General features: G+C 34.8%; 2 protein-coding genes across 4 annotated transcripts in view; one reads left to right on the forward strand and one right to left on the reverse strand.

Annotated features, from left to right (window-relative positions):
• LOC137386746 (LIM and SH3 domain protein 1-like) overlaps positions 1-9,149 on the forward strand; it is a 32,255-nt gene extending 23,106 nt beyond the window's left edge. For all 3 annotated transcript variants that reach the window (XM_068072870.1, XM_068072872.1, XM_068072871.1), the window contains 2 exons: positions 5,947-6,059; positions 8,312-9,149. In XM_068072870.1, the coding sequence (XP_067928971.1) occupies positions 5,947-6,059; positions 8,312-8,491 (293 nt within the window). In that variant the 3' untranslated portion in view covers positions 8,492-9,149. The remainder of the gene's footprint in view (positions 1-5,946; positions 6,060-8,311) is intronic.
• Positions 9,150-9,250: 101 nt separating this feature from the next.
• On the reverse strand, positions 9,251-14,241 carry LOC137386747 (mucin-3A-like). Its single transcript, XM_068072873.1, has 4 exons — positions 14,072-14,241; positions 11,401-11,491; positions 10,630-10,778; positions 9,251-10,045 (listed from the first exon to the last, which is right to left on the reverse strand). Exons 2-4 carry the CDS (start codon positions 11,435-11,437, stop codon positions 9,374-9,376), a joined length of 858 nt encoding a protein of 285 aa, XP_067928974.1. The 5' UTR covers positions 11,438-11,491; positions 14,072-14,241; the 3' UTR covers positions 9,251-9,373.
• Positions 14,242-14,676: the final 435 nt, after the last annotated feature.

The following is a 14,676-nucleotide window of genomic DNA, read 5'->3' on the forward strand; positions in this document are numbered from 1 at the left end:
TTGTTACAGTATAGTTAGATATGTCCTAATATATATACTCTAGTTACAGTATAGTTAGATATGTCCTAATATATACTCTCTAGTTACAGTATAGTTAGATATGTCCTAATATATACTCTCTAGTTACAGTATAGTTAGATATGTCCTAATATATACTCTCTTGTTACAGTATAATTAGATATGTCCTAATATATACTCTCTAATTGCAGTATAGTTAGATATTATCCTAATATATACTCTCTTGTTACAGTATAGTTAGATATGTCCTAATATATACTCTCTAGTTACAGTATAGTTAGATATGTCCTAATATATATACTCTAGTTACAGTATAGTTAGATATGTCCTAATATATACTCTCTAGTTACAGTATAGTTAGATATGTCCTAATATATATACTCTCTAGTTACAGTATAGTTAGATATGTCCTAATATATACTCTCTAGTTACAGTATAGTTAGATATGTCCTAATATATACTCTCTTGTTACAGTATAATTAGATATGTCCTAATATATACTCTCTAATTACAGTATAGTTAGATATTATCCTAATATATACTCTCTTGTTACAGTATAGTTAGATATGTCCTAATATATACTCTCTAGTTACAGTATAGTTAGATATGTCCTAATATATACTCTCTAGTTACAGTATAGTTAGATATGTCCTAATATATACTCTCTAGTTACAGTATAGTTAGATATGTCCTAATATATACTCTCTAGTTACAGTATAGTTAGATATGTCCTAATATATACTCTCTAGTTACAGTATAGTTAGATATGTCCTAATATATACTCTCTTGTTACAGTATAGTTAGATATGTCCTAATATATATACTCTAGTTACAGTATAGTTAGATATATCCTAATATATACTCTCTAGTTACAGTATAGTTAGATATGTCCTAATATATACTCTCTAGTTACAGTATAGTTAGATATGTCCTAATATATACTCTCTTGTTACAGTATAGTTAGATATGTCCTAATATATACTCTCTAGTTACAGTATAGTTAGATATGTCCTAATATATACTCTCTAGTTACAGTATAGTTAGATATATCCTAATATATACTCTCTAGTTACAGTATAGTTAGATATTATCCTAATATATACTCTCTAGTTACAGTATAGTTAGATATGTCCTAATATATACTCTCTTGTTACAGTATAGTTAGATATGTCCTAATATATACTCTCTTGTTACAGTATAGTTAGATATATCCTAATATATACTCTCTAGTTACAGTATAGTTAGATATTATCCTAATATATACTCTCTAGTTACAGTATAGTTAGATATGTCCTAATATATACTCTCTTGTTACAGTATAGTTAGATATGTCCTAATATATACTCTCTTGTTACAGTATAGTTAGATATATCCTAATATATACTCTCTAGTTACAGTATAGTTAGATATTATCCTAATATATACTCTCTAGTTACAGTATAGTTAGATATGTCCTAATATATACTCTCTAGTTGCAGTATAGTTAGATATATCCTAATATATACTCTCTAGTTACAGTATAGTTAGATATGTCCTAATATATACTCTCTAGTTACAGTATAATTAGATATGTCCTAATATATACTCTCTAGTTACAGCATAGTTAGATATGTCCTAATATATACTCTCTAGTTACAGTATAGTTAGATATTATCCTAATATATACTCTCTAGTTACAGTATAGTTAGATATGTCCTAATATATACTCTCTTGTTACAGTATAGTTAGATATGTCCTAATATATACTCTCTAGTTACAGTATAGTTAGATATGTCCTAATATATACTCTCTAGTTACAGCATAGTTAGATATGTCCTAATATATACTCTCTAGTTACAGTATAGTTAGATATGTCCTAATATATACTCTGTAGTTACAGCATAGTTAGATATGTCCTAATATATACTCTCTAGTTACAGTATAGTTAGATATGTCCTAATATATACTCTGTAGTTACAGCATAGTTAGATATGTCCTAATATATACTCTCTAGTTACAGTATAGTTAGATATGTCCTAATATATACTCTCTAGTTACAGTATAGTTAGATATGTCCTAATATATACTCTCTAGTTACAGTATAGTTAGATATGTCCTAATATATACTCTCTAGTTTCAGTATAATTAGATATGTCCTAATATATACTCTCTAGTTACAGTATAATTAGATATGTCCTAATATATACTCTCTAGTTACAGTATAGTTAGATATGTCCTAATATATACTCTCTTGTTACAGTATAGTTAGATATGTCCTAATATATACTCTCTAGTTGCAGTATAGTTAGATATGTCCTAATATATACTCTCTAGTTACAGTATAGTTAGATATGTCCTAATATATACTCTCTAGTTACAGTATAGTTAGATATGTTATACATGACAAACACATGAAGAATACGCGCAAATATGAAGTATGTCAATCTACATACGGTATATTATAATTTTTAATCCTAATCTCACATATATAAAGTTTGGCCTCAGTCAACAGATTGGTTTTATTAAAGCAAATATTTTTGGTGTAAATGTGCTGTCTGTTGACAATATAACACTCATCAATGAGCATACATCGAATCTGGCTAAGTTGAGGTAAGTAAAATCACCGAACAATGCAACAAAAACCGTCAAATCTTTTTTCTAACAAGTTTAATATGTTTCCATTTGAATTTTGCTTATACATCCCGATTTGCTATGTTTTTCTTGGCGTTTCCATGTATCTCAACTTTGTTTGGTGATGGTAACACCCTACAGACTAACAATACACTGCATGCAGTCAAAATATAAATAACAAGTGGTAGACTCACAGATCAAAGTTCTTGATGAAACAGAATAGCTATGTGTGATAGATTCATTAAAAGAATAAAAAGCCATGGAGTTGATATGGTGGACAAGGAGTAGATGTGCTGTGGTTAATAGGCTATAGCCTAAGTCTTTTTTCGTTAAATTTCTCAGTCCAAGACATCTACTACGCTGAGAAAAAGGGATGATCTGGCTTGCGTAGCGTCATACCTGAATTATTAGCCCAAGGCACCTCCACAATGGACTAAATGATGTTAACTTAGCCCATAGCTTAGTCTAGTTCATGGGAATTATAAAGGTTATCGTTTCGTTGAAATGTATTCCATAAAAAGGAACCTTATTGTTTATGTGTGAAATTAACTGCATTCTGGTGCTTGATAGCTGGTCCGTGAAACCAAGATTATTTACTGCTTGATAGCTAATTGGATATATTCAGTTGATATGTAGACAGAATCTGTGTAGGCTGTGGTTGTACCTGTAACCTGTGAATTTTATTGGAATACAGTGTAGTTGTATTCAGGAATGAAATTTTCTAAAAAGTAAAACTCGTTTCAAAAAGGAATTATTGATATCTTGCTATTAATTACTGTCTAAATAATCATATTTGATTGCTTGACTACAGGTGCGACTACTGATTTACACCAGGTATATTACAGATGACTACAGGTGCAACTACTGATTTACACTAGGTATATTATAGATGACTACAGGTGCAACTACTGATTTACACTAGTTATATTACGGATGACTACAGGTGCAACTACTGATTTACACCAGGTATATTATAGATGACTACAGGTGCGACTACTGATTTACACCAGGTATATTACAGATGACTACAGGTGCAACTACTGATTTACACTAGGTATATTATAGATGACTACAGGTGCAACTACTGATTTACACTAGTTATATTACGGATGACTACAGGTGCAACTACTGATTTACACCAGGTATATTATAGATGACTACAGGTGCAACTACTGATTTACACCAGGTATATTACGGATGACTACAGGTGCAACTACTGATTTACACCAGGTATATTGCACATGACTACAGATGCAACTACTGATTTACACTAGTTATATTACGGATGACTACAGCTGCAACTACTGATTTACACCAGGTATATTATAGATGACTACAGGTGCAACTACTGATTTACACCAGGTATATTACGGATGACTACAGGTGCAACTACTGATTTACACCAGGTATATTGCACATGACAACAGATGCAACTACTGATTTACACTAGTTATATTACGGATGACTACAGGTGCAACTACTGATTTACACCAGGTATATTACGGATGACTACAGGTGCAACTACTGATTTACACCAGGTATATTACGGATGACTACAGGTGCAACTACTGATTTACACTAGTTATATTACGGATGACTACAGGTGCAACTACTGATTTACACCAGGTATATTACGGATGACTACAGGTGCAACTACTGATTTAAACCAGGTATATTACAGATGACTACAGGTGCAACTACTGATTTACACCAGGTATATTACAGATAACCACAAGTGCAACTACTGATTTACACTAAGTATATTACAGATGACTATAGATGCAACTACTGATTTACACCAGGTATATTATAGATGACTACAGATGCAACTACTGATTTACACCAGGTATATTACGGATGACTACAGGTGCAACTACTGATTTACACCAGGTATATTGCACATGACTACAGATGCAACTACTGATTTACACTAGTTATATTACGGATGACTACAGCTGCAACTACTGATTTACACCAGGTATATTATAGATGACTACAGGTGCAACTACTGATTTACACCAGGTATATTACGGATGACTACAGGTGCAACTATTGATTTACACTAGGTATATTACAGATGACTACAGGTGCAACTACTGATTTACACCAGGTATATTACAGATAACCACAAGTGCAACTACTGATTTACACTAAGTATATTACAGATGACTACAGGTGCAACTACTGATTTACACCAGGTATATTGCACATGACTACAGATGCAACTACTGATTTACACTAGTTATATTACGGATGACTACAACTGCAACTACTGATTTACACCAGGTATATTATAGATGACTACAGGTGCAACTACTGATTTACACCAGGTATATTATAGATGACTACAGATGCAACTACTGATTTACACCAGGTATATTGCACATGACTACAGGTGCAACTACTGATTTACACCAGGTGTATTACAGATGACTACAGGTGCAACTACTGATTTACACCAGGTATATTACATATGACTACAGGTGCAACTACTGATTTACACCAGGTATATTGCACATGACTACAGATGCAACTACTGATGTACACCAGGTATATTATAGATGACTACAGATGCAACTACTGATTTACACCAGGTATATTACAGATGACTACAGGTGCAACTACTGATTTACACCAGGTATATTATAGATGACTACAGATGCAACTACTGATTTACACCAGGTATATTGCACATGACTACAGGTGCAACTACTGATTTACACCAGGTGTATTACAGATGACTACAGGTGCAACTACTGATTTACACCAGGTATATTACATATGACTACAGGTGCAACTACTGATTTACACCAGGTATATTGCACATGACTACAGATGCAACTACTGATGTACACCAGGTATATTATAGATGACTACAGGGGCAACTACTGGTTTACACTAGGTATATTACGGATGACTACAGGTGCAACTACTGATTTACACCAAGTATATTACGGATGACTACAGGTGCAACTACTGATTTACACCAGGTATATTACAGATGACTACAGGTGCAACTACTGATTTACACCAGGTGTATTACAGATGACTACAGGTGCAACTACTGATTTACACCAGGTATATTACAGATGACTACAGGTATTTTGGGATTGTTAAAGATTTACTATCCGACAAATAGGCTTCTTCACAAATTTTAGTTGGTTATTCTATGTATCTCTTCCTGCTAATACTGGGTATGGGTAGGTATACATGTAAGTAGGATTGGCAAACATGTAGGTATACATGTAGGTATGGGTAGGTATACATGTAGGTATGAGTAGATATAGGCATGCCTTCACAAGTATTGCTATGTTGCAGGTCAAATGCAGCCACAGGTAAGACAGCCTCCACAGCAACAACAACCTGCGATGCCTCCACCACAGCAACGTGCTCCTCCACCACAGAGCAGGGATCCTTACTATGGCAAAGGGGTTAGTTAATTACGTCATTTCACGAAGCTTTTGTTTAAACAGTATTCTAGATCGTTGGGCGATGACATTTGTGTGTGTATTTTATTTCATCAATTAGTAGAAATATAACATTAAGCAAAATGAAGATATGGTTATAACATTGATTTATTTAAAACAAAATAAATTAAAGCTTAGTTCCTACTTCCTACAGTAGCACTGCAGCTAGTCGAGGCGCTAGGCCCACAGGAATTGGCACGCTCCAACAGCAGGTCTGGATTAATATAGGCTTAACAAATGGCTTTTAACTGTAACACTAAAGCTAGTAAATGCAGAGGTATTGCGCAAGTCTGTTGGAAGACTGTTCCATTGTGATGGTACTCCGTATTCGATTGTTTTTTGACCTGAAGCAGTATACAATAATGGTAAATGTAGATTGGCTTCTAAAAATCTGGTGTTATAGTGTAAATCCTTCTTGGTTTCGTCATCACTTGAATAAAATTTTGAATGAGCTATCAAGAGATATTTATACTGTTAAAGTTTATCGACAGGCAACACAAACAGCTGAACAAACAGGAACCGAGATAAAGTCAGCGGTGGTTTATTAAAGATCATGCGCATTATACATTTTTGTGATTTAAAATTTTGTTTAAATAAGAAAATGGAGCATTTCTCCAGGACTCAAGACAGTAACTAATTTTTGAGTTAATAAACGTGTGGTATATTAGTTTCATAATACTTCTGGGTAAAAATTTAGAACATTTCCTAATCAGGCCTGACATAGATTTTATGTGCTTATTTGTATAGTGATTTGACCAAATGTGATCTTGACTATGATAACTTTGAAGATGTTTAATTTATTTAACATCACATACAATATATTCTAATACAATAAAAACATACATATTGCCTGCACAATTAAACATAAAAAAGTTTATCTTGACTTTGACAGCAGTCAATAAAAGTACATCCGTCTTATTCTTGTACTCAGAAACGTGTCTGAATTCAAGTTTTATTTTCATCTTGCTGGTAAAAGTAACTTTATTCATCTTCAACTTGCATGCTAATAGCACAAAGAAACTTTCGTAGTTATAGTAGTTTTGTCATCTGTGAAGTTTCAAGAGTGAACCTTTTTTATGCGTTTATAATACAGTTCCTTACACTCTTGTTAGTTAAACCACCTAAACTTTTGTCAACTTTTCTGATATTAAAAATTAGTTTTTTTCGCCATTTTACAAGTTTCAAGTCAGCTAAATTTATTTGGCAAAAATTTGTCTTTAGTAGTCATAACTACTTAGATAATTATTATAAAACAAAAATATACTTTGTTAATTTCAGCTGAGCTAGAAATATGAAAGCGATCTCAAATTGTCCAGTCTTCATTATATACATATATTTTATGCTTATATGAGCTTTTGCATCTACAGATAAACAACTGCATAACTGAGCGTATTTAAATGTACCATCGCACAAAATTCCACCCATTGTAAACAAATTTAAATTTAGTTTGTTATAGATTAAAATATCTAAAATTTTCTAACATGGAAGTTTCTAAATATTATCTTTTCACACCTTCCACTAAAACGGAAGTATTAGCTATAACTACAAACTAGCTTGTTTTATGTGTAATTTGCTTGCCGAACAGTCTCTATGAACTTTGGTATTTGCCTGCCCATGGATAATCATTACAGCTTTCTCCTGTAGCAAATGCAGTGAGTCAACTCATGCGTGTTCCAAATAATTTAATGCAGCTAAATCTTAAGAACACTTGAATTGTTTTTTTTCGGCATGAATACACAAATAGTCTGGTTTTGTTATTGGTTTTCACGCTTCATGTCCAAACATTTACTGATGGTTATCAGGAATTTTAACCTTTTAGATGCGCTTATAATATAAATCAATTCAGCAAGAAACCATTTCCCTGTTCACTGTCAAAGTTAGTTTTGTTAACAGCTGACCACAAAATCATAAAAAAATTGTCAATTTCTTTTCACTTCCTCAATATGGTAGGCTTTAATTTTCTATTTTAACCGTGACAATTTGAATTAGCAGTAAGCTCAGCTGTACCCTCGATTTTTGCTGGAGGATGTTTGCTATGCGGTGTTGTTCTTTTAGGTTGTGTCCAGGAAGTCACTTTTCTGAACGCATCTTAAATTTGGTTCCAAATTGAGCTGTTAGGCGGAATAAGATGTATTTAGCCACTCAAGCCATACTTAGCGTACTGCCAAGTAGGTTATCCGTGCAGCAATGTCCTAGCCAATAATTTGATCTTACAGAAGGTTTCCAAGTCCATGTATGACTATACTGGCGCTGATGATGATGAAGTCAGCTTCTTAGAGAATGACATCATCATTCACTGCACCCCTATAGATGAAGGATGGATGACAGGCACAGTAGAGCGCACGAATGAGCACGGTATGCTGCCTTCCAACTATGTTGAACATCTCAACTGGTAATACAACACTGTGGAGCATAATTTTTTTAGAAAGTCAATCGTAGCGGATGCATTACTAAATTTTGCAATAAGCTTTTGTTTCTATGGACTTGTGAGCTAAGACGAACATCAATTGAATGACAAACGGCAAAATAATCTGCATATGGTTAAAGGTCAGTCTATTCCCTGGCGTGTGTGTTTTTCCTCTAACAGATGTTTGTCATTTTATTTAGCCTATCGAGGTGATGGTGCACTTATGCAGTCTACTAGTAAGACTCACTAGTGATAATTTGTTTAGACATTTGCTGTTTACATATTGAATTTTCCTAATGAACTAACAATGCTCACACGTAATTGTAAGCTGGATTGCTGCTCATTCAGCAGACAGTAATACGGGCTAATTCTGCCACTTTCTTATTAACTTTCTATAGCTGCAATCTCCGCCTGATATGGTAGATGGTTTTTAAGTACCTAGGTTTGATTATATCCTATATTATTTTGTTTAACTGGTTGCAGCTTACAGAGCATGGTGTTAAGAATCTAGAATATTTTTGCTGGCCACATCGATGGTTTTTACTTAGATATGCATTTACATGTCGCATGCAGTGTTGCTTGGATAGCTCTTGCTACTTTTATATCCTTTCTGTATAGAAAGAATAAAAGTTTATTTATACCGCGTCTTCAATTTGTTTGAATGTTTCAATATTTAGTATTTATCTCATAACCAATAACATTCAACGATATATTACAAAATTTCTTGACAAACAGAAGTGAGAAATCGTTCTGCACAGTAGTACATTATATAAACATGAATTGTAAGTATATAAGCTTGCGAAGAGAAGTGGAATGAGCCATATGTTAATAAATTTGCACTAGCACCTATTTTTGCTGGGCCATTTTATTCTCATACCCGTGATATTTTCTCTTGACTTGTATCACAGTTATCTTCAATCCCACATTCGTCTTCCGAACCTTTTTCCTTTGCCTTTTTGCACGCGCTGCTCTCTGTCATCTTCAATATCCCAAGAATGACTCCGGCTAATACACAAAATATAACCAGAGTTACGACTATTCTCCACCAGCTATATGGAGCAGTTGCTTCAGTTGTCATGACACTAACATCAGTTGAAATGTGTAATGGAGCTGAGGCTGGACCGACTGATGCCGGGCTTGAATCAGCACTGTCGCTGACTCCTGAGTGACCTTCTGTCTTGGCAGTTGCAACTGTATGTATCATTGTTGCTGTCTCAATTATGCCTTTTTGCGTGGACACGGTCGAATGAGAAGGTCCTGATGAGATGTCACTGTGAGATGATATAGTTGCTGTAATTTTTGTTGTGCTGTCATCGGCTACACTATCTGTGATATGAGTATCACGCTCTTGTATAGGGTAAGCCGATGTGATTTCATCTTCATCGATGACGGCGTTATTGGTTGTTTCAGTTTGCGTAGCTGGAGTGCTGGTATATGTGTCAAAGTGAGCAGAATTACCTGTGGAAGTCTGCCAATTACCTCCATAAGTTGTCACGACTGCTGAAATTCCATTAACTTCTAGTTCCGTCTTATTCACACTTTCCTAAACCAATTAGAATATAATGCAATACGATACGTATGACTATAGATATGTACTGATAAGATACCTTGCTATTGGCGCTATTCATCAGATTTCAAAATTGAGATGGCAGTCACGTGAACACTACTACATTCAATCTCCTTCACAGCGCCTACCCTAATAACAGTACCTACCGTAATAACAACGCCTACCGTAATAACAGCGCCTACCGTAATAACAGCGCCTACTATAATAACAACGCCTACCGTAATAACAGCGCCTACCGTAATAACAGCGCCTACCCTAATTACAGCGCCTACCGTAATAACAGTACTTACCGTAATAACAGCGCCTACCGTAATAACAGCGCCTACCCTAATAACTGCGCCTACTGTAATAACAGTATCTACCGTAATAACAGCGTCTACCGTAATAACAGCGCCTACCGTAATAACAGCGCCTACCCTAATAACAGCGCCTACCGTAATAACAGTACCTACCGTAATAACAGCGCCTGCCCTAATAACAGCGCCTACCCTAATAACAGTACCTACCGTAATAACAGTACCTACCGTAATAACAGTACCTACCGTAATAACAGTACCTACCGTAATAACAGGCGATGTGGGGCTAGTTGTAAAATTGGGTACAACGTCTGGAAGAACCATAGGACTTGCGTGTCGGGCTCGAGTTGTGTAATTGTTGACAGCCGCCATGCTGCACATTCGGTATTCAAAAGGCATAATTAGGAGAAGTGCTATAAACAGCAGAAATGCTGAAGTCAAAAACTGGATCCCTGTGCTAGCGGTATTGCGTTTTGTTATTGATATATTTTGCAATGCGCCAAATTACAGGCTTAGGAACCGGAGATTGTGAAATATGTGTCATAACCGGTAAATCTTGAAAAATGCTGGCCGAGTAGATACAGAAATTTCTTTGACTTTATTTTTAGTTAAAAAGAGCAACAAATTTTCCAGTCAACACAACAGTCCTAGTTAAACAGTCATCTCTCTATTCAGGCTCAGTACCTGTCATTCAAATAAAACATGATATGGAAGTTAGTAGCTTCGCTAACCAACATACAGGAAGTTATGGCACAAAAACTAGTGAGTAAAGATTTTTACAAGCGGGCAAAGCTTTTACAGTCATGTTTCTGATTATTCGGGCAACAGTTGAACAGCAGGGTGGAACGTGTTTGCTACCATGACGACTAATACTTGATAGTCTTGGCTTCTATCATATCAAAAGATTGTTTTGTCCTCTCAAGTTTGGATGAATGAGATCTATCTAAAAGGCTGTCCTCATTTCCTAGCACCTCAAGCATATTTACTGGGTTCCGATATTGCTCAAACTACAACATCTTTTATCATACGACTTACCGAGAGCAGAGGCTAGCTGTAGAACATTGGTTATCATGCTGTCTATTAAATTACAGAAGTGTTATGTCACTCCAGACCTCTGCTTGATGTTCTAGAATGTGTAAATAAAGCGATCAACAGACTACCAGAAAATTTTCATTTATCAACGAATGCAAAATATTTTAATTGAAAAATTTGCCAATAATTTGACTCTTGAGCGATATGTTTCCAAGTGTGGGTAAAAAGTGATATTGAAACCTTCAATCATTTCACAGAACCAGTTTGTTGGTGTTACCACAGCACACTTGCATATCGGAGTTGAAAACTGAAAAAAAGATAAATATGTATGGTGCTTTTCTAAGCCAGCTTGTTGGTCTTTAGTTTATGAGAATTCCTCAAGTTACGTTGAAAAGGAACAAAACTAGCTGCCAGACCGTTAGCCTGTTTTCTTAGCTCTGTAGATTCTTCTAAAACTGATGTTGCTCAAATAACAGATTAATGATTGATTCACCCATTCAACAAAGGGTCAACCATTGTAATGCAGGAAATGGCTTTCAAGATAATTATTAATTCATCCGATCTTCTAAAGATTATGACGAAATGAGCCTTTGAATAAGAATGAGACGACCAAGAGGTTGTCAATAATTGGAATTAACAATTGATATATACATCCTCTGTGGGTTTCATTCATGATTCACAAGTACACAATGTTTTATAACACCTGAATAAATTATATTTGTGATTTCTTTGATTTCACCTCAAAACATGAAATCCAAAATGTACATGATGTAAGTCAGATTAATTTTAATAATATTTATCTATTATTATTATCGTTACAGTGTTTACTTTATTTATTATTAATTGCAGTGGCATGATGTTTGTCATTACTTTTATGTGTTACGTGTCCTTTCCAAATTCTAATTGTCTTCGGTACGAAAAGATTTCAGTAGTTTTATTCTCAGAAAATCAAAATTTCTTCACAGCTGCGTAAACAACAAGTCTTATATGAAACCTATCCTGAACTAGTAGTTATATGAAGCCATATGAATGTGTTCAATGGAGGAATTACATAATCATCATAGTACTGGATATAGAACTCTCATTATCATTGCTGTTCTGACCAAATTATACAATGCTACTGAACTCTAATCTCATTCAAAACATACAAATTACAACAATACATAGTTATGCTAGACAAAATTAAACTGCAAATATGCATACATATGAGTTAACTGTTTATTTACAATTTACAACATTTCTTGTCTGGGCCAATGAATATGGGTTATCTCATCTTGCTAATTAACAGCGCACCGTGTTTAGCAACCGAACTCACATAAGATGTCAGTTTAAGGATGAGCAACTAATCACCCGTTCCCTATCGGCTAATGATTTATGTCATGTATAGCAGACTGTAGAATATTTGTATAGAATATTTGACTTCCCTGTCAAACAGGCAACCGCAAATCTCTTCAATTAGATTGTTCCTAGAATAACATCGAGCTTGTAGATATTCTCGTAAGGATTGATATAATATCCCTTTTAAAGGAGATTAGAAGGAGGCATGCCATGAGGTAAATGGCATGGAATGTTGATCTCGCTACAGTATGCTGATTATCAGTCTTGCAGTTGTGAGAGCAGAGCAATAACCTCGCAGAGAATGTGAATGGCTGAACAGCCGCAAGCCCTTTCAATATTGGTATTCACAAATAATTTGCGCAATGCAATATTTACACAGCATGCATTATGGACTACCACTTCAGTTCTAACGTATAAGCCGTATATCAGATTTCTATTTGCTCATCTAAAGAATTCCTTCGTGTGAACGGTGAGTCCAGCAAGGAGGCTTACAACACAAAATGTCAAAATAACCATTCACGCTATTTTACTGTTAGATTTATGCCTATTCTATGCTGAAGGAAAAATGTGCATCCATAACACATCATTCACCTTTGTTAGGTATCATATAATGGATGGTGAACTTGTTAATAGCACATCTGTGCATATCATGCAGGCCTTGCAAGTTTGAAGGCCATACCACTCATATGAGCTTATTTATGACAGTTAGAATTTACCTTGGTTGGTGCACATGGTAATCAATATGAATATTTATATGAATTCCGCATGACTGTGGAACAAGAAGTAGTCAATTGGTTGTGACAGTTTAGACCAAATACTGTTTTGTTCCAAGTGACATGCGGACAAACCTTTCTGGTATTTACATCTGCCAGATAAAGTTAGGACATGCTATGCTCAAAGATTATTACAGTTATGAATGTTCTTCGTCATGGGAAGCCATCGGAAAAGATAGTAACTTACATAAGAAATCTAGCAACTGTTAAAAGGCTTCTTATTAAGTTGAGAATAATAAGTTGAAGAGCGTAAACAAGTTGCCTTATCTAAGTTTTGTCAGAAATCGTGTGCATGACATTGAGTAGAACCTGCAGTACCTAATTATTCCCACAACAAAACATCAATAGCATGAAAGATGGTATTGGCACCAGATATCAGATGTCACAATTACAAATAAAAGTGAAGCTGACTTTATGCAATTGGTGATCACCTAAAAATGACCGATTTTGGCAATTATGAGATTCGCCTTTAGTAATGCATTACATCCATCCGGTTGCTATAATATTCTTGTAAAAATATTTGTAATTTTACTTTTTCATTCATGCTTAATAAAGGATCATACCTTCAGCAGCAGTAGATACGGGAACCTAGTTGCCGTCAGTAATCTGTACAAGCTGTGCTGATTGACATGTAGATTGCGAATGAAAAACAGGTCTTGACAGCTTGGCAGGTGCAGACAGGCTGGTGTCCTTACCTTGGATGAGCTGTTATATGATTTCTATTTAACATGGTGCGGAGAGAAAGTTGACTGCTCAAGGCGGGTCAGTCACTAGCTAGTAAGCAAGCTACGCATGAGGGCTTACTCGACCAGGCTCTATAATGGTTAGTCATATTGTTGGCCTTTATATTCGAACATAATGAGCTATATACTAGATTCAGATTGATTGATTTTTCTGTGAGCAAATGCTTTTGTCTAATAATTATCCCCCACGCCACACGTGATATCTAATGTAGTCTATTTTTAGATAAATTCATTGCCGCTACAGTTCAGCAATATTTTTAGTAAAAGTTAATCAAGTATGGGTGTTGGTATTTAAACATGTAGAATGTAAGAGAATAGCAGCGATATTAACTGAGTTAATAGGAATCAATTAGTACTATTATCAATTCAATTATAAATTAAAGTTAACAGTTATCAGGTAGTAAGACATTGATTAACTAAAAATT

The sequence above is a fragment of the Watersipora subatra genome, chromosome 2, assembly GCF_963576615.1.
Source record: "Watersipora subatra chromosome 2, tzWatSuba1.1, whole genome shotgun sequence".
NCBI classification, from domain to species: domain Eukaryota; kingdom Metazoa; phylum Bryozoa; class Gymnolaemata; order Cheilostomatida; family Watersiporidae; genus Watersipora; species Watersipora subatra.

Excerpts from the sequence above, each read along its gene's own strand:
- LOC137386747 (XM_068072873.1), bottom strand. The coding sequence starts at position 11,437 with ATGATAACCAATGTTCTACAGCTAGCCTCTGCTCTCG. Across the intron at positions 10,779-11,400 it reads ACAGCTAGCCTCTGCTCTCG|CACTTCTCCTAATTATGCCT; the intron begins GTAAGTCGTATG and ends TGCTGTTTATAG. Across the intron at positions 10,046-10,629 it reads CCACATCGCCTGTTATTACG|GAAAGTGTGAATAAGACGGA; the intron begins GTAGGTACTGTT and ends TAATTGGTTTAG.